This window comes from Hipposideros armiger, unplaced genomic scaffold (assembly GCF_001890085.2).
Source record: "Hipposideros armiger isolate ML-2016 unplaced genomic scaffold, ASM189008v1 scaffold_935, whole genome shotgun sequence".
Classification (NCBI taxonomy): domain Eukaryota; kingdom Metazoa; phylum Chordata; class Mammalia; order Chiroptera; family Hipposideridae; genus Hipposideros; species Hipposideros armiger.
This window is the reverse complement of record NW_017732285.1, coordinates 490,365-516,742: the sequence shown is the minus strand read 5'-3', so window position 1 is coordinate 516,742 and position 26,378 is coordinate 490,365. Positions and strand designations below refer to the sequence as shown.

The window sequence follows — 26,378 nt, the reverse complement described above, 5'->3', positions numbered from 1 at the left end:
ATACATAAAAATAATATTTATATACAGAGCAGCTCAAATTGTTATTAAATACATAAAATGGTCAAAATATCAACTTTTTGTTTTTTTGTGGATTTCTGACACATTTTGGAAAAATACTTGAAATCAATTAATGCAGCCAAAGTTAAAGGTCCTTCTTGGGTGTGTCTTCCCTTTGATTCCTCCATTCCTCAGCCCTCTATCCTCAAGTTCACATATCCCTCCTTTGGTGACTGCCTTCTTCTTATGCAAAGCAATCTGTTAGCCTTTGTCTAAGACATCTCCCTTAGGGGAAAGAAAAGAACTATTGATTTACACATTTTGTCCATGTCACTCATTGAGAAATAATTTGCTTCTGATAAATGGGATTAATGATATGGCATTGACTTAATAGAAATAAAATAGAAACAAAAACTAGGTGCTCCCTAGCCTTCAACTCTTTTCTTCTCATTCCTATTATCTAGAGCAGTGGGTCTCAACCCTCCTAATGCCGCAACCCCTTAATACAGTTCCTCATGTTGTGGTGACCCCCAACCATAAAATTATTTTCGTTGCTACTCTATAACTGTAATTTTGCTACTGTTATGAATCGTAATGTAAATTTCTGCTATGCAGGATGTATTTTCATTGTTACAAATTAAACATAATTAAAGCATAGTGATTAATCACAAAAACAATATGTAATTATATATTGTGAAATATTTATTTCTAATTACAAATAAATGAAATTTTGTCTTCAAGCATGGTGTAGCATGGGTAACATTCTTAATATAACAACAGTAAACTACATTGCTACATTTTGCGACAGTATGCGTAAAAAGCCAACGTCAATGCGAAGGTTGAGATTGCTTCTTGCTCATCAGATCAGAAATTCTCGGGGCAGTCTTTGCAAGAGCACAACAAAGATCATCTTCCACAACAAGTCTACTTCTGTATTTAGACTTGATAATCAACTAGCTGGAAAACCCTATTTCACAAAGATATGTTGTTGGAAATGGAAGAAGAAGGCGCAACACAGTCTCAGACAGAACAGGATATGACTGCAAACACTTAATCCAGAATTTTGTAACTGGCATCGTAGAGAAATCAGTTCTCTCGGCATCGTTGTTAGTAAGTTCAATGAACTCCTCTTGTGCTGTCTCAGAAACATCTTCGACTTTGACTGTAAATGGGCTTCTGGCAAGTGCAAATCGGGTGTCAGGTAGATTTGGAAAGTGCAATGAAATTTCTTCTGCAAGCATGTGCAAGTGTTCTTTCACAGAAATTATCATCGTAATCCTTTTGTCTGGTTCAATGTCATGTTCCTCAAAGAAATCGGATAGGGTAGGCAACATGTAAATTTTATTTTCATCTAATTTTTTTTGCCAAAGCTGAAGTTTCATTTGGAATGATCGGATCTTTTCAGACAAATTGAGGCATGTTGTTTTTGGTCCTTGCAGTGATAAATTTAACTCATTCAAGATGGCAAAGATGTCAACCAAGTAAGCTATTTTCTGCAGTTCATTTTTATCGCCGAAAAGTGCTTCGAACTGCGGTCTTGCTTTCTGATTAAAAAACATTTTGAGTTCATCACGAAGCTCAAAAACACGTTTTAAAACTTTTCCTCTCGACAACCATCTCACTTCAGTGTGAAATAGCAGAGCATTGTTCAGCGCATCCAACTCGTTGCACAGATGCAAAACCAGTCGACTGTTTAAAGTGCTCGCCTTTACAAAATTGACCCAAATTATGACGCTTTTCATTACTTCTTGTAAATCTTGTGACAGCGTCTTCGTTGCTAATATTTGCCGATAAATCATACAGTGAGTTCCGATGACTTTTGGTGACTCATTCGGTACCAAACGTTGAAATCCAGATCAACATCCTAGCATAACTGGAGCACCATCTGTGCAAACATCACAAACCTTTTCCCAAGAGATCTTACGCTCTTTCAGAAATGAACCAACTGTGTCAAATATATCACATGCAGTAGTTGTCATTTCAAGAGGTTTGCAAAAAAAGAAACTCATCTTTAAAGTCGCCATCATTAATATACCTCACGTAAACCAGTAACTGCGAACAATTTGCAACGTCTGTAGATTCATCAAGCTGGATACTAAATATTGGAAGTGGAGCAGATTTAATTTCCTGGATTACCTGATCAAGAATATCAGCAGACATGTCATCTATTCTTCTGCGGACAGTGTCGTTAGATAAGGAAATTGCACTCAATTTCATAACAAATTCATCTCCGTTCATAACTCGAAAAATGTCTTTGGCCACTGGCAACAGAAAATCCTCAGCAATGGTGTGAGGTTCCATAGCTCTGGCGATTCTGAGTGCCACCAAATATGAAGCTTCAACGCTGCTATGTTTTGTTTGTGGTACTTGCCACCATTGTCAACTCTGGCTTTCTTGAGTCCATCAGCTTTGCTTCTAAAATAGTATCCTTGCCGGCAAAGCTCGGATGCTTGCTATCAAAATGGCATTTTAGTTTGTTTGGCTTCATAGATTCGGCTGATAGAACTTCACAACAAATAACACATTGCGGTTTCTCAATTCCTGCTGTAATTATTGAGGTAAAACCATACTGTAAAAAATCCTCACTATATTTTCTTTTCTTAATGTTCTTCTCTACACGATCCATTGTCATGGGATGGTTTGCTAATGAAAATAATATATAACAATAGCTTTAGTAATACAAAAGATGATACATGGCATAGTTCAGTCAATACAGTTCATTAACTTTCCTATGATTTACCATTCTGTTTTTTTTACATACCTGTTACTATCACAAGGGGGCAGTATTCACATCAACCTCAGCTGAATATAAAAAGACCGATGAGCATCCAGATTAAGTTCCCATGATACAGATATTTTTTTTGCAGTGGTTGATGATTTTACAGTACATGATTTTACATTTACCCAGTAATTATAATTCATGAATGTCGTTTTACCTCCAATACTGCTGCTTTCAACACAGCAGCTGCTTTCTACACAGCAGCTGCTCTCTACACATGTGTGACCGGTCCGCATAAGTACATTATGGCGCCAACCCTGTCACATACAGCTGTATTTGTACGGGGTGTATGTGATAGGGTTGGCTCGATGATGTAATCACGCCGGGTACTCGTATGTGGGCGTATCTGCATGTGGGTGGACCCGCCTGGAGACGGATAGAGGAGCCATGTCTCAGTTCCTAAGACCATCAAAAATATGTGTTTTCCGATGGTCTTAGGCGACCCCTGTGAAAGGGTCATTTGACCCCCAAAGGGGTCACGACCCACAGGTTGAGAACCGCTGATCTAGAGTTTCCATTCTCCTAACTCTTCCCCTTTTCATGCATTTCCATTGAAGAAACAGCTACCTTCCTTTATACCTTATAAATGACTAAAACATCTTAATATGGTTTCTGCTCACAAAGATATTAAATCCAAACAGAAGCATTATTTTATAATCAGGGGAAGAATCTTTAATTTTGGAGTTTCAGGCATCATCCCTATAATTGGGGAAGGTTTCTCTGAGCTGGGTAAAATTTGCAGAACTTCTGAAATCATATCACATGTTCAACTTTCTATTTGCAATTTGCTCATGAAGAGAAGAGAACTATTTTTGAATTTGTTTATTGAAGAGCTTTTCCTCCTGTGATTGTCATTTGTAGTATCAACGTCAAAATCAAGGAATAATAAAATTTAGTAAAAATTTAGATTGCAGTTTAAAATATCCAAAATCTAGTTGGTAAATAATTCCATAGTGAATTTTATGACTAGAGAAAGAAAGAGCTAACAGAGGAATGTTTTTTATAACAATAACTACCTCCTCTGTGTTTCACCTCTTCAGAGGCTAATAAGACTGTCAAATTGATGGAAAGCTTTCTGCTTACCAAATTATAGCACCTCGATTTACATTAGTGTAATATGTGCCAAAATGAAATATTATCTCATTTCAATGTCTGTGATTTTATTTTATTACTTATAGTTGATTTCCTGAGTACTCTAAGATATAATAGTCCCTTTCATTTTTTAAGTTGTTTTAACAAAGGAAGGAAAGAAATAAAGGAGGAAGAGAGGGAGGGAAGAAGGGAGAAGGAGCAACCGTGAACATTAGTTTTGTTTCTCCCAACATGTTACATGACAATAAAATAGTTTCTTTTTTTTTAATCTTCCCTTAATTTGGTTTGAGTTGGCCTGCTTCTTTTAGTTTCTCTTTGTTTGTGATGTCATAGCAGTTATCTTGACAAAAAACATTAATACTGAACAATAATATGAGAGATCATAAAGAGATTTCTCCTTACGTTACCTCCCATATAATGTTATTTATAAAGTGAGATAATCTGCTGTGTACTGAGATTTAATTTAGATAATGTAAAACACATCTGAGTAACAAATAAAATTTACTGGAAATGGCAAAGTAGAGATGTGGAGAGACCTTATTCAAAAAAATTTAAAAAAGGCTATCATCTAAGTCCTTTGGGATCATACGGAAATATACTCAGAAGGAAACTGAGCATTTAAGACACTGAAATATGTTACCTAATCAGAAAGCGTCTAAGAGGAATTATATAGTTCCACATGTAACAACTCAACATGATGACATCAGTAACTTCAAAAGAACTCTTTGTCTTATGTTGATCTGTAATCATTGTCAAAAAGAAATTGCAACATAGGGGTGCACCCCTATTCTCACTGCAGCGCTATTTACAACAGCCAAGATATGGAAACAACCAAAATGCCTATCAACAGACAATTGGATAAAGAAATTGTGGTAAATATATACAATGGAATATTACTCGGCCATAAAAAGAATGAAATCTTACCATTTGTGATAACATGGATGGACCTAGAGGGTATTATTCTAAGTAAAATAAGTCAGACTGAGAAAAACAAATACCATATGATCTCCCTTATATGTGGAATCTAAAGAATAAAATAAACAAAAGAGAAACAGACTCTCATAGATACAGACCAAATTACTAGGTAGGAGGGGGAGGTGGGAGTGGGGGGGGCTGGGTGAGAAAAGTTAAGGGATTAAGAAGTACAAATTGGTCATTACAAAGGAGTCACAGGGATGTAAAATACAGTACAGGGAATATAGTCAATAACGTTGTAAAAACCACGTATAGCATCAGACGGGTAATAGACTTATCAGGGAGATAACTTCATAAATTATATAAATATCTAACCATTCTGCTGTACACCTGAAACTAATATAAAATAATATTGAATGCCATCTATAATTTAAGAAATAGTCACAGGGATATGTAGTACAGCATAGGGATTATAGCCAGTAATATTATAATAACTATGTACAGTGTCAAATGGGTAATAGAATTATTAAGGTTATCACTTTGTGAGGTATGTAAATGACTAATAACTATGTTGTTTTGTACACCTGAAACTAATAAAAGATACATTTAAAAAACAAAGAAATTCCAAAAACATTCATCAATAAGAAGATAAAAAAGGTAGATAGAATTAAAGGTTGAAATTATGAATATATAGCTTGGTTGTAATATAGAATTTTTGAAAGTCTCACAACAATCATTGGACATAGATATAGTAGATGTTAGTCTATTTTGCAGATGAGAAAACTGAAATTTAGGGAAGATACAAGAATAAAATAAGTACAAGAACTGGCTGTGGGACACTGACACTAATATTTCAAATGTAGTGAAATCCTCACTACACCATACTATATGTTTTTCTTTGCCAATGGATGCTCTTGTTGTAAGAATTACTTTCTTTTATGATTGTGATTTTTTTTTCTAAAGGAGACTTTCTCTTTCTCATTTAACATTATGGCGCCTCTGCCATAAAAGACAGAATGCTAAGCACTCAGGAGCTCCATGGTAGAATTGTGCGGTCCTTGCTCTCAAAGAGATTCTAATTTAACGGAGAGGGAGCAGAAGCAAGTATCCTGACATTTTTCCAATTACAGTAAAACCTTGGATTGCGAGTAGCTTGGTCTGTGAGTGTTCCACAAGATGAGCAAATATTTCTAGTACATTTTAACTTGGTAAACGAGCGATGTCTTGCAATATGAGTCGTTTGTTTCCGGAATGAATTATGCTCACAAACCAAGATATTACTGTACTTTTTACTGAAGCTTGGGCCTGCAGTTTTTTAGCAAGTCTATAATTTCTCAGAGCTCATTTCCCCACTTCAGGGCTCTCCCTGAATTCTGTGTATACTGCTATTCATGGTGTCCACATGTATTATAATTATTTGTAATTATATTTCACAATTGCTTCTAATCACATCTTGGGTTTGTTGAGTAAGATTAGCTCCTACACATCCTACTTTTACAAGGCCAAGCCCGGTGCTTGGCTTACAGTAAGTGCTCAGTGGATGCATGGGTTTATTATGTTTATTACTAGGAAGGTACACACACCTCATATAAAATCCAAGCAGTACGGAAGTGTCGAATGAAACTTTTCCATCTCTTTCACCCACTTCTACTGCCCCTGGGTAACCACTGTTAGCATTTTGATTCAGAACCTCCGAAATATTTCTTACATGTAGAAATATGTGATTTTGAATTAAAAAGTTAAATCCATAAGATGCTTTGAGAATATAAGACTAATTCTTTATAATATAGAAACTTTGTATGATTAAAAGCTTTTAATATTTATGTTAAACTATTTTAATGACTTTGTGTAAAAACAATTGGATGTGATGATGACCTTGAAACTTTGAGGTTACATAGACTATTAATAGTATTTTACATGTTATACTGGGAATGTTCATTTCAGACTAACAATTTATTAGGACAAGTGGTTGAATGTTAGCTTTTCTCATCAATCATTATTATATTTTCACTTGCATGGTAATATTATTGGTCAAACTTTTAATCTAATCAAGGCTGACTTATTTCTGTTTGTTAGGTTCTAAACTAGCAATTTAAAAGGTATTTCTACTTTGCAGAGTGTTCTCATTCAGTCATAGTCAGAAATAATTCTTAATCCCTTGAGTTGATATCTGAATAGTATAGTTAATAAACGAATATTAAGAACCTTATGCCATATTTCCCATTGTTCAAAATTGTTGTTTTTTGTTTTTACACACATCAGTTCAGGTTTTCTTTACTTTTGTTTTACTGATACTTGACTATTGATTGTCTTCGTTGCTGATGTTGTCTTTCAGATGCAGCAGATATATTCTCTTTAGACTCCATGCTACACAGTATAGCTTCTCAGAATTCTGGAGTTGTAGGAATGGCCTTGACCTAAAGGCGGTGTGTGGAAATTTTAAAATGTTTTAGTCAGAATTAAAAGAAAGAAAAAGTAATATTTTATAAAGAATAAACGAGGTATGATTAAACTAAATAGATTTTCAACTAGCCATATAGGAGCTGGATGATTAAAAAATCAGAATTTTCTGTTTTCTGAAACAAGTTATAGTTAATTAATTGATATATATATATATATATACACACACATATGTATATGTGTATATGTATATATATCAATTACATATGTATATATATTATTTTGGAATATCAATAAGTAAATTATACAGATTACCATGTAATTGAATTATGCTTGGTATTTGTGAAAACATTATGTAGCCTCAGTCAGAGGAAAAATTACTATGCAAACAGTAAACCAAAAATAAAATATGACAGAAACCTCTATGAATCATAGTGCTCTAAAAGCTTAATATATGTCCAATAACATGGTTTAACATAGATTAATGGGAAATAAATATACAACAACAGAATAAATTATATCCTTAAAATTGACTTGATTTATGTCTTAATTATCTGTGCATTAATTTAATAGTGTATAAAAACTTGAACTAGTAAGAATTTAAATTTATCGAGGGATTTGAGATTTGAAATGGTTAAGAAAGTTAAAATAATTCTGATTAATTCCACATGGAAAAGGCTAAAATGCATATAAATTGGTATTGAAACAGATGAAGCTTATTTATAAGTAAAATTGACTACTATCTTTTTTTGGTGAAAGATCTAAGGAAAGTTAGGTAACCAGTATTAAATGTGGTATCTGTTATATGCAAGTCGAGTACGTTATATGCAAGTTGGTAAATTAGAAAGTTAAAAATAATTTATATATATATATATATATATATATATATATATATATATATATATATATATATGTTGGGCTGTTGGAAAAGTCATGATGTATTTTTTGTATGGTTTTCATTGCAAAAATGCATCATGACTTTTCCAAGTATCCCATATATCTATATATCTATATATCTATATATCTATATATCTATATATCTATCTCTAGATATATAGATATCTAGAGATAGATATATAGATATGAAGCTTCCACACTATTTCCAGGTAAAGAATATAATGATGATTGTGATGAGTGATAATAATGATTGACGCTTCTTATATGCTCTTGGAAGTAGGAAATATAAATTAATCAAGAGCTACTATTTACTGAATTTTTACCTCATTCTGGATCATTTTAATGTATTATTTTCTTTTAGGCCTTGGGTTGAAGAATGTGTGAGGAACGGAGTGAAATATAACTGTGATGTGGGATCCGGGGGACGCATGAGGGGGTGATTGGAGCTAGGAAGGCTGTAGACTTTGGACAGCCACGTAAGTCATGGGCCCTTTATTCCATGGGCCCATGGAAGAAAGCACTGAGGGTTCTAAGCAGTCAAATTTTAGGATATGATTACATATGATTCTCTATTATATACCAAAATGAAATTTAGATTTATCTCATTTTTTGGTTAGAAATATCTTTAAGGTTTAGCATAACCTCATGTCAGTAGTGAGGTAGTAAAGAAACAGTCACACGCTGTTTTTGGCAGTACAAGTTGATTCAACCATTTCAGGAAGGCAATGTTGTGTTATGAAGTGAAATTTAATGATCACCTACCCTTTGACTTGAGAACACAACAGCTTGAATTTACACCCTGAAATTTCCTCACATAAATTCAATGATAGATACAAATTTAAAGACATCCGTATATCCTAGGAGATCATGTCACTACTTGAGAAAGACTGACCTGTTATACGTATGTGCACATAGTGAGAAATAATCATAACAGCTAGTGTTGTTGATACTTAGCAAAATTGGCACTCATATGCTTTGCTGGATTAAATCATCTTCACATTCCTACAGGGTAATTTGACCTATAAGAAAGGCTCAAAACAGATTTAGCAATTTAACTTCTAGTTACCTATTGTAAGGAATGTATTGGGTTGATATTCAAAGATTTAAGTACAAATGTGCCATTGCAATATCTTTATATAATAGTTAAAAACTGGAAATAAAAATAAGATGCTTAAATAAATTATGAGAAAGTACAGTTGAATTTTATGTAGTCAATAATATTTATAGAAATGAAAGTCATAACACATTCTAAAAAGGCAAGAAAATAGAACTATGTCTATACAAATCCCATATAAAACATATATAAAACATATATATTATATATATAGAAATATATATATACACACATATAGAGAGAAATATGCATAAATATATAGAGAAATATATATACATATATAGAAATATAATATAATGAAAACCTATATACGTTCTTTGTAGAAGTAAACTCATGATAATGGAATTTTAGTTGGTGTTTTTTGTGTGTGTGCGGTGGTGTTTATCTCTACTTCCTAATTTTTCTACAATGATTATTTGTTTATTTAATTAAAAACAGTAAAAAAATTGGTGTGAATTCTAGATCTCATCACCAACAGCCATAAAGGCTTTGATGTTTTGGAGGCTCATAAATTCTTCACTAGAAGATTTCCCTGGTATGTTATATTCCACAGGAGTTTCTCAGCATAGACTGGATCATGGGGGCTCTTGGTATCATAATTTGCATAAGGTTGGCTCAATCCCTGTGTTCAAAAATTGCTTCATACATTACCTAGAATATATTGGATTATCTATAAATGCTGAAAGGATTAGAGAAACTTCTAAACCAATCTCTCAGCTTTAGTTACTGGTTTGTTTGCTTGCTTTGTAGATCTGACAGACTGACAATATACTTGTGTGGCTTCTTGGTGGGATGTGGCATTTGACTCTAGCATGTGGCATAACTCTGTCCAGCTGATGTAACTGTCAAACCTTACTTTGCTTTCATATATTAAAATAGCAACAACAACAACAACAAAAACTTGCATGTGACTTTAAAATTTATCAGAAAAATTAAAAAATAAATTTGAAGTGTGGCAGGTTCACGTATTTCAGCTCCATAGGCCATCAATCTCGTTTGTTGCTTAACTGATTTTCAGTTTGTTCTGGATTTTCATATACGTAACCAGTCTCTGTGAGCTTCCTAAAGGGTGTATAAAAAAAGTTGTGTTTATATTACAAGTTGCATCAAATCCTTGGTCACCATTCCAAGTATCAATACTATTGATTTTGTAGATGAATCCACTGTTATTAATACTAAGATAATAGCTCTCAAATATTTCTCAATTTCCATAGGTAGAGTCTTTGCTTTGATATTAATTCTAAGTAATATAATTCCTCCTCTCTCCTGTTTTAGTATTGTCTTTGCTTTATAAAGACAGATGAGAAACAGAAGTCTGAATATCTTTCCTGTTTGCTCTGTCACTGAAAGAATAATATTGGTGTGCTTAAAGATAAGCAATTGAATGCTAATTCTTTGGAAGGGCCATTTTAATCATTATGATTGTAGTGGAGCACTTAAAAATGCATGTAATGAAATTTAAAAATAGATTAAAAATCCCTCAATAAATGCACTGGCTCATCTGATTACTTTGTAGTTGGACATAAACCATTTTTTCTGTAAGCTATGGTATTTCACTTGGGGTTAATCACTGGAAAGATGAATTTAGTTTTTGATACTTAGTGCGTCTTGATGTTTATTTCAAGCATTTTACTAAGTTTGACTTCAGTGACTTATATGATTTCTTATTGAGATTTTCCCACAATCATTTTTATCAATAAGAGTGACTAAGCCATAGCTATGCCTGTTTAATAAGTAAACCCACAATGTTGAGAATTATCGTTGTCTCTATGTTAAGGTATGGCTGAAACATAGTCTAGCATCTCTCCTGATAAATACACATGAGACACTATTGGAATTTTGTTTGAGACACTGTTTGCAGAACTTAACTTTGTCATTCTTCTATCTTTTGTTTCACTAGCATCTTAAAAAAGACACACCATTTTAATAAACTGCATTCAACATTGTACAATTCTGCTCTGTGAGAGCCTTATATATTCACATTGTATAACAATTCCTGTTGTTTCAAAAGGAGTTTCCCTGATCTTCTCATATTTCCACCATGTTACACCCATAGGCTCTATGATGCTCGAAATTTCAAATGGATTCATTTTTCTACAAAATTGAACCTATCATATCTACCTATACAGTTTTAACTCCAAAATATACTAATCTATTTTGCCTTGAAGTTGAAAAGCATGTGCATCGTTTATGTTCCCAGTTTTTGAAAAGGACATTTATATCATCCAACTCATTTTGGATCAAAACCTTGATATTATTTTTATTCTTCACTTTCCTAGATCGTTCTAACCATTCATATTAAAATTTGTCCTCCAAAAATGACCTCTAGCGTCACCTCTTTCAACTGTTCTGTCCTTCCCATCCACTTGTTCCTGCCTCTCACTGTCATTTAACTTGACTGTTGCTGTTCCCCTGCTAATTCCATGACACCATCTGCTCCCTTCTCCTCCCCAGTACAGAACTCTTTTCTTATGATTCTTACAAATATGGATTTCATTATTTTAATTCTTAAACACATTTGGTGACTCATCACTGTCTATAAAACAAGGTGCACTTTTTTTTTTCTTTTGGAATTCAAGACGCTCAACAATAATTTCCCAAACTGCCTTTTGAGCTCTATAATTCACTCGTGTATTTTTTTCAACTCCCCACCCTCCAACTCTCAGCTGTGAATATTTTTATCTTGGGTTCAGTCTCAGTGGATCATTTACCATTCTCTGACCATCTCCTTCTAAAGCATTATTCTCACCAGCTTGAATGCTCTGTGTAACTCCGACCAGTTATCGACAGTATATCTTCTTTGTTCTTTAAATTTTAATGCTATCTTTTCCATGAAGGTTTTGTGGGTTATTTCTGAAATATTTGTCCATTTCTACTTCTTCTGTTCTTGTGTTTTATTAATTTATTCAAAATATAAATTTATTCAAATAAATGTAATATATATTTGCACATTTCTGTTTTATATTATGTGTGAAAAAACACCTCATTGCATGCAATGTATACATAACTAGGAGTATGTGTATGTGTGCTATGCATGCATATCATGTGTATTTATGTGTGTAAGTGTGTGTGTGTGTGTGTGTGTGTGTGTGTGTGTTCGTTCGTGTTCACTGAGGTAGAAGAATGAAGGTGCCCTATGTTGCAGGAGGTAATCTTTGCCTGATTCACAATTTTGTCATAGTCCAACTCTGAGTACTCCTCATCAGTTGAAGTTGCACATCAAGATGTCTTAACTTTCTTCTGACTGTTCTAAACTGCATTGTCTTATTTTAACTCATTTTCCAGCAGCTACCTGAGTATTTTGCTTTAATTTGTTCTCTACTCAGCTAATTTAGAAATACTATTTTAGGCGAAAATAGCCCATAAGAATCCAATGAGAAATCCCTGATGGTTTAATTATCACTGGTTTTTTAAAGAAGCAATTAAAAATGATCTACCATTGTGGTTAATTTAGCAATAAGTTTTCAGTGGTGTGGACATGGCAATAAGTGTTATAATATTAAGCGGGCCTTCTTGGGCTCAGGGTGGTTTTGATTGCCAAGTTTCTTTTGCAGCAAAACTAATATAGGAGTCCTTATAGTAAAGGCTTCTTTACAAATACAAACCTTTATTGAGTGCTTGTTTATTTTTAAGCTTATGTTGGAAAATGAAAGTCTCTCTGAAGAAAAGCAAAGTTTGAAAACAACTTAAATCTTTTCTATATACCCCTCATTTTTGAATCATGAGATACGTTCAGTAAAAGTGGCAGGCAAATACTATCAGTGATCTTTTAATACATCTCCTGTTTGTTTATACAAAGAAAGAAGATTTGAGGAATAAACGGGTACATTGAGTTCAGCTGCTGAGTAGATAATCATAATTTTTAGGGAAGACTATTTGACAACAGCTTAAGGGATACACAAAATAAGAGCATTAAACCATATAAAGGGATTAGACTGGTGTTCCCTCAGTAATGGGGTGAGTTGCATAAATCTGGAACTTGAATGGGATACGAAATGTGTGCATCTTAATCCTAAACATGAAAAGCATGTTCATTCTTAAGAATACATTCAATATTTTAAATATCATGTTTTTATAATATCCATATGGATTTTCTAACCGCTATTATTTTAAAAATGTAAGTCAAGCATGGTAAGACAAGTCCTTATCATTTAATGGAAAGGATTAAGCAAGATTATAAAAAAAATGTTTAAATAGCATTCCCTTAAGTTTGTTTTATGAAAAGAAGTCCTACGAGGTGTTTAATGAAAAGTAAGTGTCTGCGAATAAATGTTTTTAAAATATTGCACATATTATGGCATCCTATATTGAAGTCAAGTCACTCGTTAACATATTAAAGACAGCATTTTGCAACACAATTGGATGCCAACTTTCCTCAAAATTATTTCAGTACAAGATACTTTCCAAGGCTCACTGTGCTTTGGTATATTCCATTTGACTTCACTGAACTTTTGTTTACTCAACTATAAAGGAGCAGCATTTGTATCTCCCTCAGTGTGTTGTTGTGAGTATTATATACAGAAATTTATTTTATCAGTCTTTAAGTGTTACAAAAATCCTCATGCTTTCTAGCTTAATTTTGCCTCAGACTGACTGGCAACCTCCAGTTCCGGTTTTACTTCCAACTGGTTTAAACATGTTTTTTCTACCCTACCATCTCCAAGGACACTCCTCTAGCAGCCTTACTCCTTAAATGACGTTGCTCCCTACTTCTCAGTGATAATGTAAATCTAATGGGAAGTCCTCAGTGTCCTGCTGCCATATCTCTAAAACTTACCTGCTTTCGATCAATGCTTTCCTTCCTGTTAAAACAGTGGTGTACTTCCCTCCATCACAGGTCTGCAGCCACTCTCTCTAACACTCCCAGAGCTCTAAGCATATTTTTCTTCTGTCTCATATTTTCATTGAATTTGACTCCTTTAGTTATTCCCATCAATATTTAAAAGCAGGTTTGAGGGCCGGCCGAGTGGCTCAGCTGGTTAAGAGCTTACTCAAGAGTGCAAGCTATGAGCTACAGTGGTTCGATTCCTGGCCCGAGCTGGCTCAGCTAAAAAAAAAAAAAAAAAAAAGCAAAAGCGGGTTTGTGTTCCTATACAGCAAGAAAAACAGTACAAAGGACATACACAACAGCAAAACATGCAGACCTTTTTTCTATATGTACTCCAGCTTCCATCATCTCTCTTTCCTCCAATTTGGGGTCAACTTTTTTTTTTAAAAGAATCAACTGTAAGTACTCACCTTCTTTTCTCCTCACTTCTAGTCACCCTGAATAAATAAATCATAAACCTGACTCCTGCACATGAAATTTACTCTCAAATAGCCAGCCACTCATTTATTTGTGCATAACAACTTTAATGGTCTTTGAAAAAATACTTCAAGAGGACTGATTTCAAATTTCTAAGTGTCTGTGATTTACATAAACATATTTTACCCACACATATGATCACTCTACACACTGATAATTTGAAAAGGAATTATCTCAAGGATGTTAAATAGATGAAGCAAGATTTCATTTCCAAGATCAGAAATAAAGAGACAAGATAATGTTCATGTTACGTTTTTAAAATGCTAGTTTCTTCTCCTTGTAGTCCCATTTGAAATCCCACAAGTCATAAAATATCACATCTTAATACCTTCATGTAGCTGTTCTAGACCTATATAATTTATTGATGGGCCATAAATAAATTAAACATTTCTTAGTGTATTATGAATATGCATTGTTTCTTGAATGGCTAGGTTGATTTCTTTTTTAAAATAACTAATACCTTTGAATTTAACCAGGTCTTTTGTTTAGAAACATCATCCATTAAATTCTTAACCCTTATGTTTATATCCAAATTTAACAAATCCCTAAGCCTTTTAAACAGTATAATAAAGACTTCTCACTATATCAGTGAGGTGTGTTTAAAGGGCCAGGGTCTTGAATTAAGTTTCAAACTTTATCCTTAACTGTTCATTTTATTCCTATTCAGAACACTTTAATATCAGGGAATTACTTTGATAATTTTCCTATTGTATTCTAAAACAACTTGCTGGATTTGAAATGAAAACTATTTTAATTACAATAACAGAAAAGTTAATATGACATTTCTTTCTGGCAGTTCAATATGAGTTCGTTCAAGAAGTGAAAATGTATTCGATATAACTAATATGCACAGTACTGAGTTTTGTAAATGGTATGTAAATGGTAGCTCAGCTCATAATGGTAGCCCAATTTCATAAGCAGTATTTTAAAACAAATTATCTAGGCTCTCTGCAAATAGAAAGGGATACTAAAAATAGAGTATTGGTTTTCTGCATGTTCCTAGACATTTTGTTATTTTGTTTTGTCATTTTCCTTTCCCTTATGTTGATTATATTATTTTCTTTTAAACTTCTCTTCCAAAATACTTATGTCCAAGAACAGTTGTTGAGATAGGGGCAATAAAGTTGTTGGGCCAGTAGTATAAAGAACAAACTATGATTTGGAGACTATGTCTGATATCTCACAAGTTAAATGGGTAAATTTTATTTAGTACCTTTTAAAGCATTATCTCATTTAATCCTAACAGCATTCTTTTGAAACAGACAGTAAACTTATGCTCTGCAATTTTTAAATGTAGAAACAAACTTAGGCTTGTAAAATGAATAACACCAGCAATTACCTTGATAAGGAAAATGCAATTGGAACACAAATCTATCTTCAAACAAATTTCATGCTTTGATTTCCTGAAATTACTAAATGACATGAATCTGAAACTTTGGTTTATATAAAATTTATTTAAATTTGGCTTTAGAATGTTAATTTCCTCTTTATTTGGCCACTATTAAAACTCATAGTTTCTGAACAGAAGATTGTTGTGATAATGTGAGCCAATAAAAACAAAAACCAGTGCATTTTTTTTAAGTGGAGTGAGTTTTACTTAAGTATATTATCATAGATAATTGAGAGTTAATTCTAAAAGTCTAAGAAGCTTTGGTCCAATGTGGTAATGTGAGCTAAATTTTGTAAATAGTGCAGATAATGATATTTTATATTTAGCAGTGAATCAGATTAATATTGACAAATTTTGGAAAAAGAAATTATTTCCATGATATGTTTATACTCTTAGGTTGTTAGACATAAGCTATTTATACAGTATGTAAAATTCTATTGTAATTGATCAATATATAAAATTGATATTAACACTAGTCATTTCTACACATTTAAGTTTTTAATAAACAGAACCTCAAATCCCTATGCGTTCAAGATTTTTCCATGTAGCATTAATATATCCCTCATATAATGTCTGCCTTCAGAAAGTAAACGATTCCTTTTATTAAAAATTATGGACAATTTTCTATTTGCTTATTCTTGTTTAGATCCCTGACACTTGAAATTCCAGAATGTGCATTATGTTTTTTAAGAAGAAATTGTCACATAATTGTAATTATTTTATAGGTCATGATATGTGTTAAGCAAACATTTAATGTATTATTCACCTCCTCCAAAATATGGTTAAGTTTTTATTAGAAATCTTTCTTTGGATCCTCAACTTTTTAACCTCTTTATTGAGATTTTCATGGTAATTTCCTTTTCATTAAACTTGCTCATTTTAATTTTACAACTTAATGATTTTTAGTAAATTCATAGAGTTGTACAACCATCAGCACATTGTAATTTCAGAGTACCGTCATCATCCCAAAAAGAGCCCGTGATCATTATCAATCAATCCCCATTCCCACCCCATCTCTAGACAACAATGAATCTACTTTCTGTCTCTATGTATATGCCCATTCTAGACATAAACTATAGTCATGTATGTTCTTTTATGTCTGGTTTCTTTCATGAAGCATGTTTTCAATATTCATTCATGTGGTAATGGTAACATTTGTAAGTACTTCATTCCTTTTTATGGGAGAATAATATCCCATTATATATATTGGGACTTTTTTTTTTAATCTCTTCACTAGTTGATGGATAATAATTGGACCTTTTTAAGTTTTTGGCTGTTATAAATAAAGCTTCTATGGACATTTCTGCACAGATGTTGTATGGACATCTATTTTCTTCTTCTGGATAGATATCTAGGAATAGAGTTGCTGGGTTATATGGTAATTTTTATGTTTAGCATTTTGAGAAACTGGCAAAGTGTCTACACTATTTTGCATTTCTACCAGCAATGTTCAAGTATTCAAATTTCTCTCATTTTCACCATCATTTATTTTCTGTTTTTTTATTATATTCTGGTGGATATGGAATTGTATGTTATTGTAGTCTTTATTTGCATTTCCCTAATGACTAATACTCTTGAGAACATTTTTATGTACTTATTGGCCATTTTTATATCTTTGGAAAAATGTCTACTCAATTTTTTTTGCCCATTTTTTTTGAGTTATTAGCACTTATTGAGTTGTAAGTGTTCTTTATATATTCTGGATACAAACCCCTTATCAAATATATGACTTGCAGATACTTTTACTCATTATGTAGTATCTTTTGAAGCATAGAAGTTTTTAATTTTCATGAAGTCTAATTTATTTATATTTTAATCCCTTTATTTTTGGTACAGTCTAAGAAATCACTTACCCAAGATCCTGAAGATTTACTCCTGTGTTTTCTTCTAAAAGTTTTGTGGTTTTAGCTCTTATGGTTATGTCTGTGATCCATTATTAGTCAGTTTTTATGTATGCTGTAGGGATCCAAATTCATATTTTTATGGATATATATTTATACCATTTATTGGAAAAGACTCTTCTTTTCCCATTTATTTTTCCAAGTACATTTGTTAAAAATCAAATGACCATAAACATAAGGCTTCTTTCTGCATATTCAATTATACTACCTTCACTGAGTATGCCAACTATGGTAATTTCCTCACATGTGTGCACTGATACACACTCTCCTGAATACTTTAGTGGGGACCCTCTATATAGCTTTATTTCTTCCACTAGACCAGAACTCAGACAACTCTTTCTTAAAGGGCCATGCAGAAAATATTTTAAGCTTGTGGGATATACAGTTTGTGTTACAACTACTCAACTCTAATGTTGTAGCATAAAAGCATTCACTGACAACATATAAATGAATGAGCATGGCTGATCCAATACAATCATATTACTGTAACACAGAAGCTGGCCCATGACTCATGGTTTGCTGATCCCTTTACTAAATTCAATCTTTTAAATCACATGGGTACTTAACAGACTTTTATGGAAAGAATGAAAAAAAATATTCTTCATATCCCCTACCATCCACATTATACCCTCTTTTAGAAGCTCTTTAGTTAACATATGGCTCTCTTACATTATAACGTGGACAGAATGCTCTGACGTGTCCAACGTGTAGTGGGAGTATCGATCTCCTTCTGGAGAGCCATTGCTTTTATGAATGCAACCTTAGGTTTTAACAGCGATTTCACAGTTTTGGCTCATACCAGTTATGTGATCATCTAGCCTCTCAGTTCTTTTTCCTCATTACATTTTGTTGAATCATGCTTCTCTCATATTTCTTGTACTTCCATTTATCCTCCCTATGAGTCATCATGTTGACTTCATCCCACAGTGTTGTAGTCTTAAACAAGATCTCCTGACTTTATCTAGAACTAGACAAATTAAAGGGAGTTTTTTGGAACCAAACCAGCCTTCTAGGTATACTCCGTCCTTACAATTCCAAATCCCATGCCAAATTTGCAATGGTGCTTTATGTAAGCACCTGCTTGAACTGTGTCTACACTACCACCTACCACAGTAGAGTCAGCTGTGCCAATGTCAGTCTGTGTTTTTACCAAGTTATGTTTTGCAACACAAGGAGACATTTTAGTCAATTCAGAAAGCAGTGAAATTCAAATATTTTACCATTATATTTCTAATCCTAGTCTCCCACTGACTCTATAGTTTTGGAATTTTCATATCCCGCAATTATCGCCCATAGCACAAAAGGAATGATGCCAACTTTGTGAATACTAAATGAAGAACTTAAGATTCTGTGGTTTCTGAGCAAAACTTTCTAAATATAGAATAGCCCAACAAGAAGCTAAAGGGTCAGATCTCCCCAGCTGGTAATTTAATGTATATGGATTAAGTAAATAGGCAACACATATAAGTCTTTATATATGTGTCTTCAGATCTAACCTAGCATTCTTCAGAAATACTTATTGTCAAGGCATCCAATACACAATATTGAAATATGAAATAGAGGAGTGAGGAAGAATCTTGTTTTTCTTTTTTGGTGAGTGTGTGCGCGCGCGCGTGTGTGTGTGTGTGTGTGTGTAGTAAAGATGTTCTATAATTTCTAATTTATGATTTTAGGAATCCGCTGTCTTCAAGATGATAATGCATTTCTTGGCAACACAAATCTGAAAGATGTCAATAAATTCTGTCATTTATTCCCATTGTTTTCATCATGCACTAAATGATAAGAAGTACAAAGCTATATTTTAAAAGACTGACAGATTGTCCAGCCATATTCCTTGTTAGTGCCACAGTCAAATATATGGCAAAACACAAGGTATACAATCTTTTTCAGGGCTATGAAATGAGATGCAAATCTTTCCATGCTGTCCAAGCAACCTTCTTAAAAGCCAATAATACAAAAAACCTAAAATAAATTCCAAAAAGAATAAAGTATAGAATATGAGACCAGGTATGAGATAACACGGGAAAATGGGAATTGAAAGATAGAGCAAAATGGATCTGAGATGGGACCTTGAGAATGCTGAATTGCCAATCTTAGACTCATTTACTTATAGTCAAAGTTCCTGAATTTAGGAACAAATTTGGGAGGAGATGAAAAGATTCTAATCTTGGGAACAATTGAACTGCTAACAGCTATTGTAGGAACCAAATGTTTAATGTGAATAATAATTAGCTTATTTTAAACATTTGAGTTTGCGCTATTCATTTATATACTCTATATTTTATTAATTAGAATGAAATTCTTTATAAATCCAGGTCATGTTGTTATAAATGTCATGTAAAACACAGGCATTTACTTAAACATCATTCCATGTGTAGATATAGAAATGACTGAAAAGAACAATCAGGCAATTAATTTAACGTACTTGTTGCAAGGATGTTGCTAACCTTTTTTTATATTGGAGGGATTATTCATTATGAATTTGTACTAACTGGACATACAGGTAACCGAGTCTATTATTTGGAAGTGCTGAAAAGGCTGCATCAAAAAGTTAGACAAAAACGACCTGAAGTTTTTGCCAACAATTCATGGCTCTTGCATCATGACTATTCACCAGCTCACACAGCACTGTCTGTGAGGGAGTTTTTAGCCAGTAAACAAATAACTGTATTGGAACACCCTTCCTATTTGCCTAATCTGCCCCCCAATGACTTCTTTCTTTACCCTAAGATAAAAGAAATATTGAAAGGAAGATATTTTGATGGCATTCAGGATATCAAGGGTAATTAATATGAGGACAGCTCTGATGGGCATTCCAGAAAAAGAGTTCCAAAATTGCTTTGAAGGGTGGACTAGGTGCTGGCATTGGTGCATAGCTTCCCAAGGGGAGTACTTCGAAGGTGACCATAGTGATATTCAGTAATGCGGCATGTAGCATTTTTTCTAGGATGAGTTCGCGAACTTAATTGTCTGATCTTATAAGAAAAAGCCATAGTTTTTGGTTTGCATTTTTCTTACATTTTGAGGAAAATCTTGAGATAGCTCCCCACTAATTTTCTCATATAGTTGCTTTTAACCTGCCTACAGTGGTTTTGAGGAAATGGACTTCTTGAAGAGAGGTGATGATGGAGGAATGTTTTATAATAGATCTTGGTGTACCCAGATCGGCTCCTCAGTAGTGAGTAGACACAGATCAGCAGACTAAGAGGTCAATCAGATAAAAGGGAAGATGTGAAAGTATTAGAGACTCATTCACCTCCTGAACCATTTGCCTGTGACCAGCCCACATCTGAAGTACAGCATTTCTAACAAATCAAAATTTCTACTAAAAAAATACCCCTAAATGATTCAAGTCTTCTTACATATATGAGTTTGGACTTCAATCTCTAATCATGATCTGATGGTATAACTCAGTAATTTTCTGAGATAGCCAACTATTATATTTTTCCAGGCACAGTGTGAAAAAGGACATTTTCTTTTGAGAAAAGTTAAAACAAGAACCTACCTTGATGTTGGAGACAAAGCCAGTGATGAATACATTTAACATTGCATAAAAGAACCAACATCTGATTCTCTGAGAGGAAAAATATTAAGAGTACTCATGATTTTTCAAAAGAAGCAAAGGTGTTAAGAGGAATAAAATATGTAAACTGTCTGTGATTATGCAGAGTTTAATTTGTGTGCTTTTCATTTGGTGAATTATTCAGATATTCTCTCTCTCTCTCTCTCTCTCTCTCTCTCTCTCTCTCTCTCTCTCTCTCTCTTTCTCTCTCTCAATGCTTTCCTTTCACCACATATCACTTCCAGAAAAAGAAAAAAAGTGGACTAAAAATGCATAAACAGAGTGAAACCCCCAAATCATAGCTATTTCCATTTCTCTCTACTATTCAGCAAAATTGTTTTTAAAATTGAAAGTTTTTAAAAACTAACACAACAGGAGCTGAAATTACTATACAAGAAGATGAAAGAGCTCTGGGGAACTATTTTAAATGAGTTGGTAGTCTTTTGTTTCAAGGGGATTATACTCCAGTCTACTAATACATAGAATCATTTGTTTTCTGTATTAAATATATGTCTATAAAGTAGATATAGCTGTGGAATAGCTGTATAAGTCAAAACAAATGAATAACAGAAAATCTGAGGAAGCCAGATAATTCCAGAAAAAGTAGGTACCCTACAAGTAAGAAAATGGACAGACCACTTTTAATCATCACCTATAATAATAACTTTATAAAAATAAGGTCTCCTGGAATATGACAAGATGATAGATTAGACAAGAATTATAGATCCCAGGCAGAGTAGATCCCCCATCTCCTGAGAGTCAATAATTTAAGATGGTCCTACTCTAACGTAATGAAATGGTAATAAGGCATAATCAATACAAAAGTGACAAGATACCTTATGACAAAGATTTGATGGCCTTGAATGCTAAGAGGGAAGGTGGACAGGAGCAGAGAGGCACTTTACCTTTGAATGGCACTATAAGCCAGACTTTTCACTATTTTGGTCTCCCCCATGAGACTCTTAAATAACCTCAGGAGGCAAAGCCTTAAGAGAGAAAAACAAACTCTAAATAGCCCAGTCATCTCAACTGAGAGCCTGAGGGGCTCACTAGGTTGCTAGCTCCAATTCTTTCTCCCAGCACCACCGCAAGACTTACCAAAAATTCTAGTATGATTTTCAGCGGTTCTCCTTTTTTTTTTTTTTATGGTGATGGCTTAGGTGCATTTCATTGGTTTTCTTTCAGAATCTCCCTAACTCCTTAACTTCTCACCCTCTGTGTCTTAGAATCAGAACATTTCTTGAGGGGAAATCCATTGCCAAAAATATTGGACCCCATCCCTGTGCCTTTCCTCTTTCCAGAATCCCCACCTCTCATTTTTTTTGTTTTCCAGCCTTGAACTCCAGTTTTCTTTATATAAGTATTTATTGGTTGCCTATTACAGCCCAAGTACTGGGCTAGGAATGAGGGGGAAACTGAGTGAGTGCAAAAACAGATGTGGTCTTTGCCCTCATACAATTTATAATCTAATGGAGGACTCAGGCATGATCAAATAATCAAATAAACACAAGTAAAACTGAAGTTGAGATGAGTGGTAAGAAGGACAAGTGCTGCAGAACCATATATTAGGCGAGTTTGACTTTGCTGGGGAGGTCAGGAGTGATGCTTTATCTCTGATTAAGGACAGGTAAGGGGCAGTTCAGGGAGGAGAGTGAACAGCATCCTGGGACAGGGATGCTGTACCAGATAAAGAGCCCCATGCAGCGCGGTGAGAATAAGAGACAAAGAACAGACGCTAGTACCAGAACGACAGAGCTTTGGAAACTATGATCTGCGATAAGACCAGATATGATGCTGGAGGCCAACTCATAGAGCACCTCTTAAGTCAAGCTAAGCAGCTTTATTTTTATTCTCAGAGCGATGGATAATCATTGAAACATTTTGGGAAATGCTTATTGGAAACGTTAGCTGGCTTCATTGTGGCTAATGACCTGTACTTCATTAAATATTATAATGCCAATTTTACTATTGAGGAGTCTAAAATTCAAAAAGATTGTCAAACGAAGTCATGGCCATAGAGCAAATAAATAATGGAGTTTGGACTCAACCTCACAATTTGATTTCCTCCTGGCTTGGTGCTCCTGCCTTTAATCCAAACCGTCTCCTGTGAGAGCGGGAGCGTACAAATGGAAAGGACTTAAAGGTAAACACTGATGGATGGATGGTTTGATTTGGTTATCAGATGGCATCTGGAGAGCAGAGGTCAATCCTGGGCTGTTTTATTGTTTGTTTGTTTTGTGTTTTTTGGCACTGCTTTAGCTGTGTCCCACAAATTTCAATGCATAGTGTTTTTTTCACTCTCTCTCAGTCCTAAATATTTTCTAACATCCATTAGGAATAATTCTTTGACTAATGGATAATTTGGAAGTGTGCTTTTATACTTTTGAACATGAAATTGTAACAATTACCTCTTAAATTTAAAACAAAATCATGTTACGGCCAGATAATGTACTTCATGTAATGCTGATTCTTTGACATATCTTGACTAGTTTTAGCAGTGGTCACTTTTCACCACTGTCCCATTTGAGCTGAGCTGGATTGAGTTTATGTATTTTTTTTCGTGCCCATTAGATCAAACTTGCAAACTCTTATCATTCAAACCTTCCATATCCATCCGATTTTTGTCTGCCTGGCTTATTAATGTCTAAGGGAGATAGTAAAAGTTTCCCACTTTTGTTGTGAATTGATTTTTCCTTATGGTTGTGTCAGTTTTTGAAGCTATGTTATTGGTGCATATGTTGGAGCAGTTGTACATTCCAGGTCAGTGGAATCCCTTTTCAATATGTGATGATATGCTTTTTCCCTGAAGTCCGCTTTGATAATAAGCCACACCAGGTTCCTTCTGGTAACAATCTTTGTCTCTGGACTGGAGTTTAATAAAAATAACTTTTTTGAAATAAAATTCACGTAACATAAAATTCATCTGACTTTTGTCAGTTTGCATTCATTTTGATTGTGTATACTTTCAAATAGGAATTTAAAAAGACTAGGTTGGTGGAGAAATTGATGGCATGGCATGTGAGGAATAGTTGAAGTAACTATAATAGGTATGTTTACCCTAAAGTAGAAAAAAATGTGGGCAGTTGGAGTATGTCAACTGTCTTCAAATATTGCAGAGTATGAATTTACTCTGCAGGCCTCCAGACAGCTAACCAAGGCCAATGGGGGTAATATACAGGGAAGTACATTTCACGTTCTTAGAACAGTTCTCTGGGGATGGATTCTGTCAACACTGTAGTGGGGTTTCCTATTATTGAAAGTGTATAAGCAGAGCTGGATAACCACATGGTAATGATATTGTAGAAAAATATTTATCCTCTGGGCAGATAAATGAACCTTGCAATGAGAACTCTTCCTACTCTTTAATTCTGTGATTCCCTGATATAAAGTTACATGTAATGCTTCAAGTTTATTAAATGATAAAAGAACCCAAGTATAAGAATACTCAAGTATAAAATGCCTCTAATGCAAATAAACGTGTTCATAGTTCAAACTATTTTTTTTTAATTTTAAAATATCCTCATATAACAATGTTTATAATGCCTAAGGCCCAATTAGAAGCCAGGTTCTAGGTAGTGTGGCAAGTTAGAAAGGCCAGGTGACATAATGACACATCAGTCCCTTTAAAAGCTTTCTTGAGATATATTGATCATTAATTAAAAAAAAAAATTAAACATGCTAGAAATTGGAGTGTACGTAAAATAGATGGATAATTACTATCAGGTTTCATGTCTAACTTGATTGTTAGTATGTAATTGATGGCTTCTTTGTTAGCATGAGGCATTATTAACGTGCTCAGCGTGCAGCTGGCAATGTTCCAAACAAGTGCAGTGAGCATTGTCCTAGTAAACAAAAACAAAAACAAAGCTGTGAATGTTGTAGTTTTTCAAGTAAAGGATGATACCTACAACCTGGAAGATTAACTTATAATTGCTCCATGAGGCCTGTTTTATAGCTTTGCTACAGATAATGAATATATACCTTTTGCTTCTGCCACCAGATGGCAGAAGTGGGCATTACTTACGCAAGAGTTTACAGTTAAAGTGCTTTAATATTTTCTTTTTGCATAATTAGGTTAAATCAAAACAGACAGTTTGAATATTTTAATAGCTCTTGTAACAACTTTGGTCATGGTAAAGATGGAAAATATTAGCTCTAATGAGATTTTGGAATTAAATTCACTACAATGTTTAAGTATTCCCTTAGAATAGTATACATTTTTTTAATTAAAAAATATGATCTCACAAGGATTTCCCACTGACATGTTTTAATGCATGAGGTAAATATTGTAATTATTTCTGTATCTATTAATTATTGCTCTCTCATCTTGAAGGTGGTCAGGGGACAGACACATCGATCGGGGTAAATTCAAAAACATGTACATGCAAAATACAAACCAAAGAAGAAATATATAATATAGTTATTAAGACATAGATAATTTTAAAAAAGAATGATAGGTGTTACAAACAGGATATAAACAGTCACATGTACATTAATATAAAATAACCTGTCTGGCCTTAATAAGTTAGAAAATAATAAAATCCATTCATATAGATCCTAGGCATTTTTAAAAAAACATTCTAAAGGAATACATACATTTCTTGATTAAACAGTAAATTAACATTTACTGTTTAATCAAGAAATGTTTTTTAAAATCTAGTGTCCATTAGGTGTTTTCCATATGAATTTACATTTTTGTTCTGGTATTTTTGTTCAGTCCTTTAAAAATTCCACTGCGTTGTACCCTGTTGAGTCTTCAGCCCTCTACATTTGACTTTTCACAAAGGGACTATAGCTAGTGAGTTTTTCTGGTTTGAGTCTTTTGTATGGACAAACTCTTCTTTCTCAACCCAACAGACTATTTTTTATCTTAACCTCTCTGTAGCCTGTGACAAAGCTGACTGTCCTCTCATTCCTAAACCATGATCTTCCCTTGACTTCTGTGATACCACACTCTGCCATGTTCCGTTTTGCATTCCCTTTTAGTCTATTTCTGGGGAGGGGTTCTGGTCCTCTAACCCACCTG

At 33.8% G+C, this 26,378-nt stretch overlaps 1 protein-coding gene across 1 annotated transcript in view; it reads right to left on the bottom strand.

The window, feature by feature from the left end:
• Positions 1 to 824: 824 nt before the first annotated feature.
• Positions 825 to 26,378, bottom strand: part of LOC109375349 (zinc finger BED domain-containing protein 5-like) — a 65,553-nt gene continuing 39,999 nt past the window's right edge. The window contains 4 exon segments of the mRNA XM_019630703.1: positions 825 to 1,994; positions 1,996 to 2,342; positions 2,345 to 2,422; positions 2,425 to 2,640. Of these exon segments, the coding sequence (XP_019486248.1) occupies positions 825 to 1,994; positions 1,996 to 2,342; positions 2,345 to 2,422; positions 2,425 to 2,640 (1,811 nt within the window).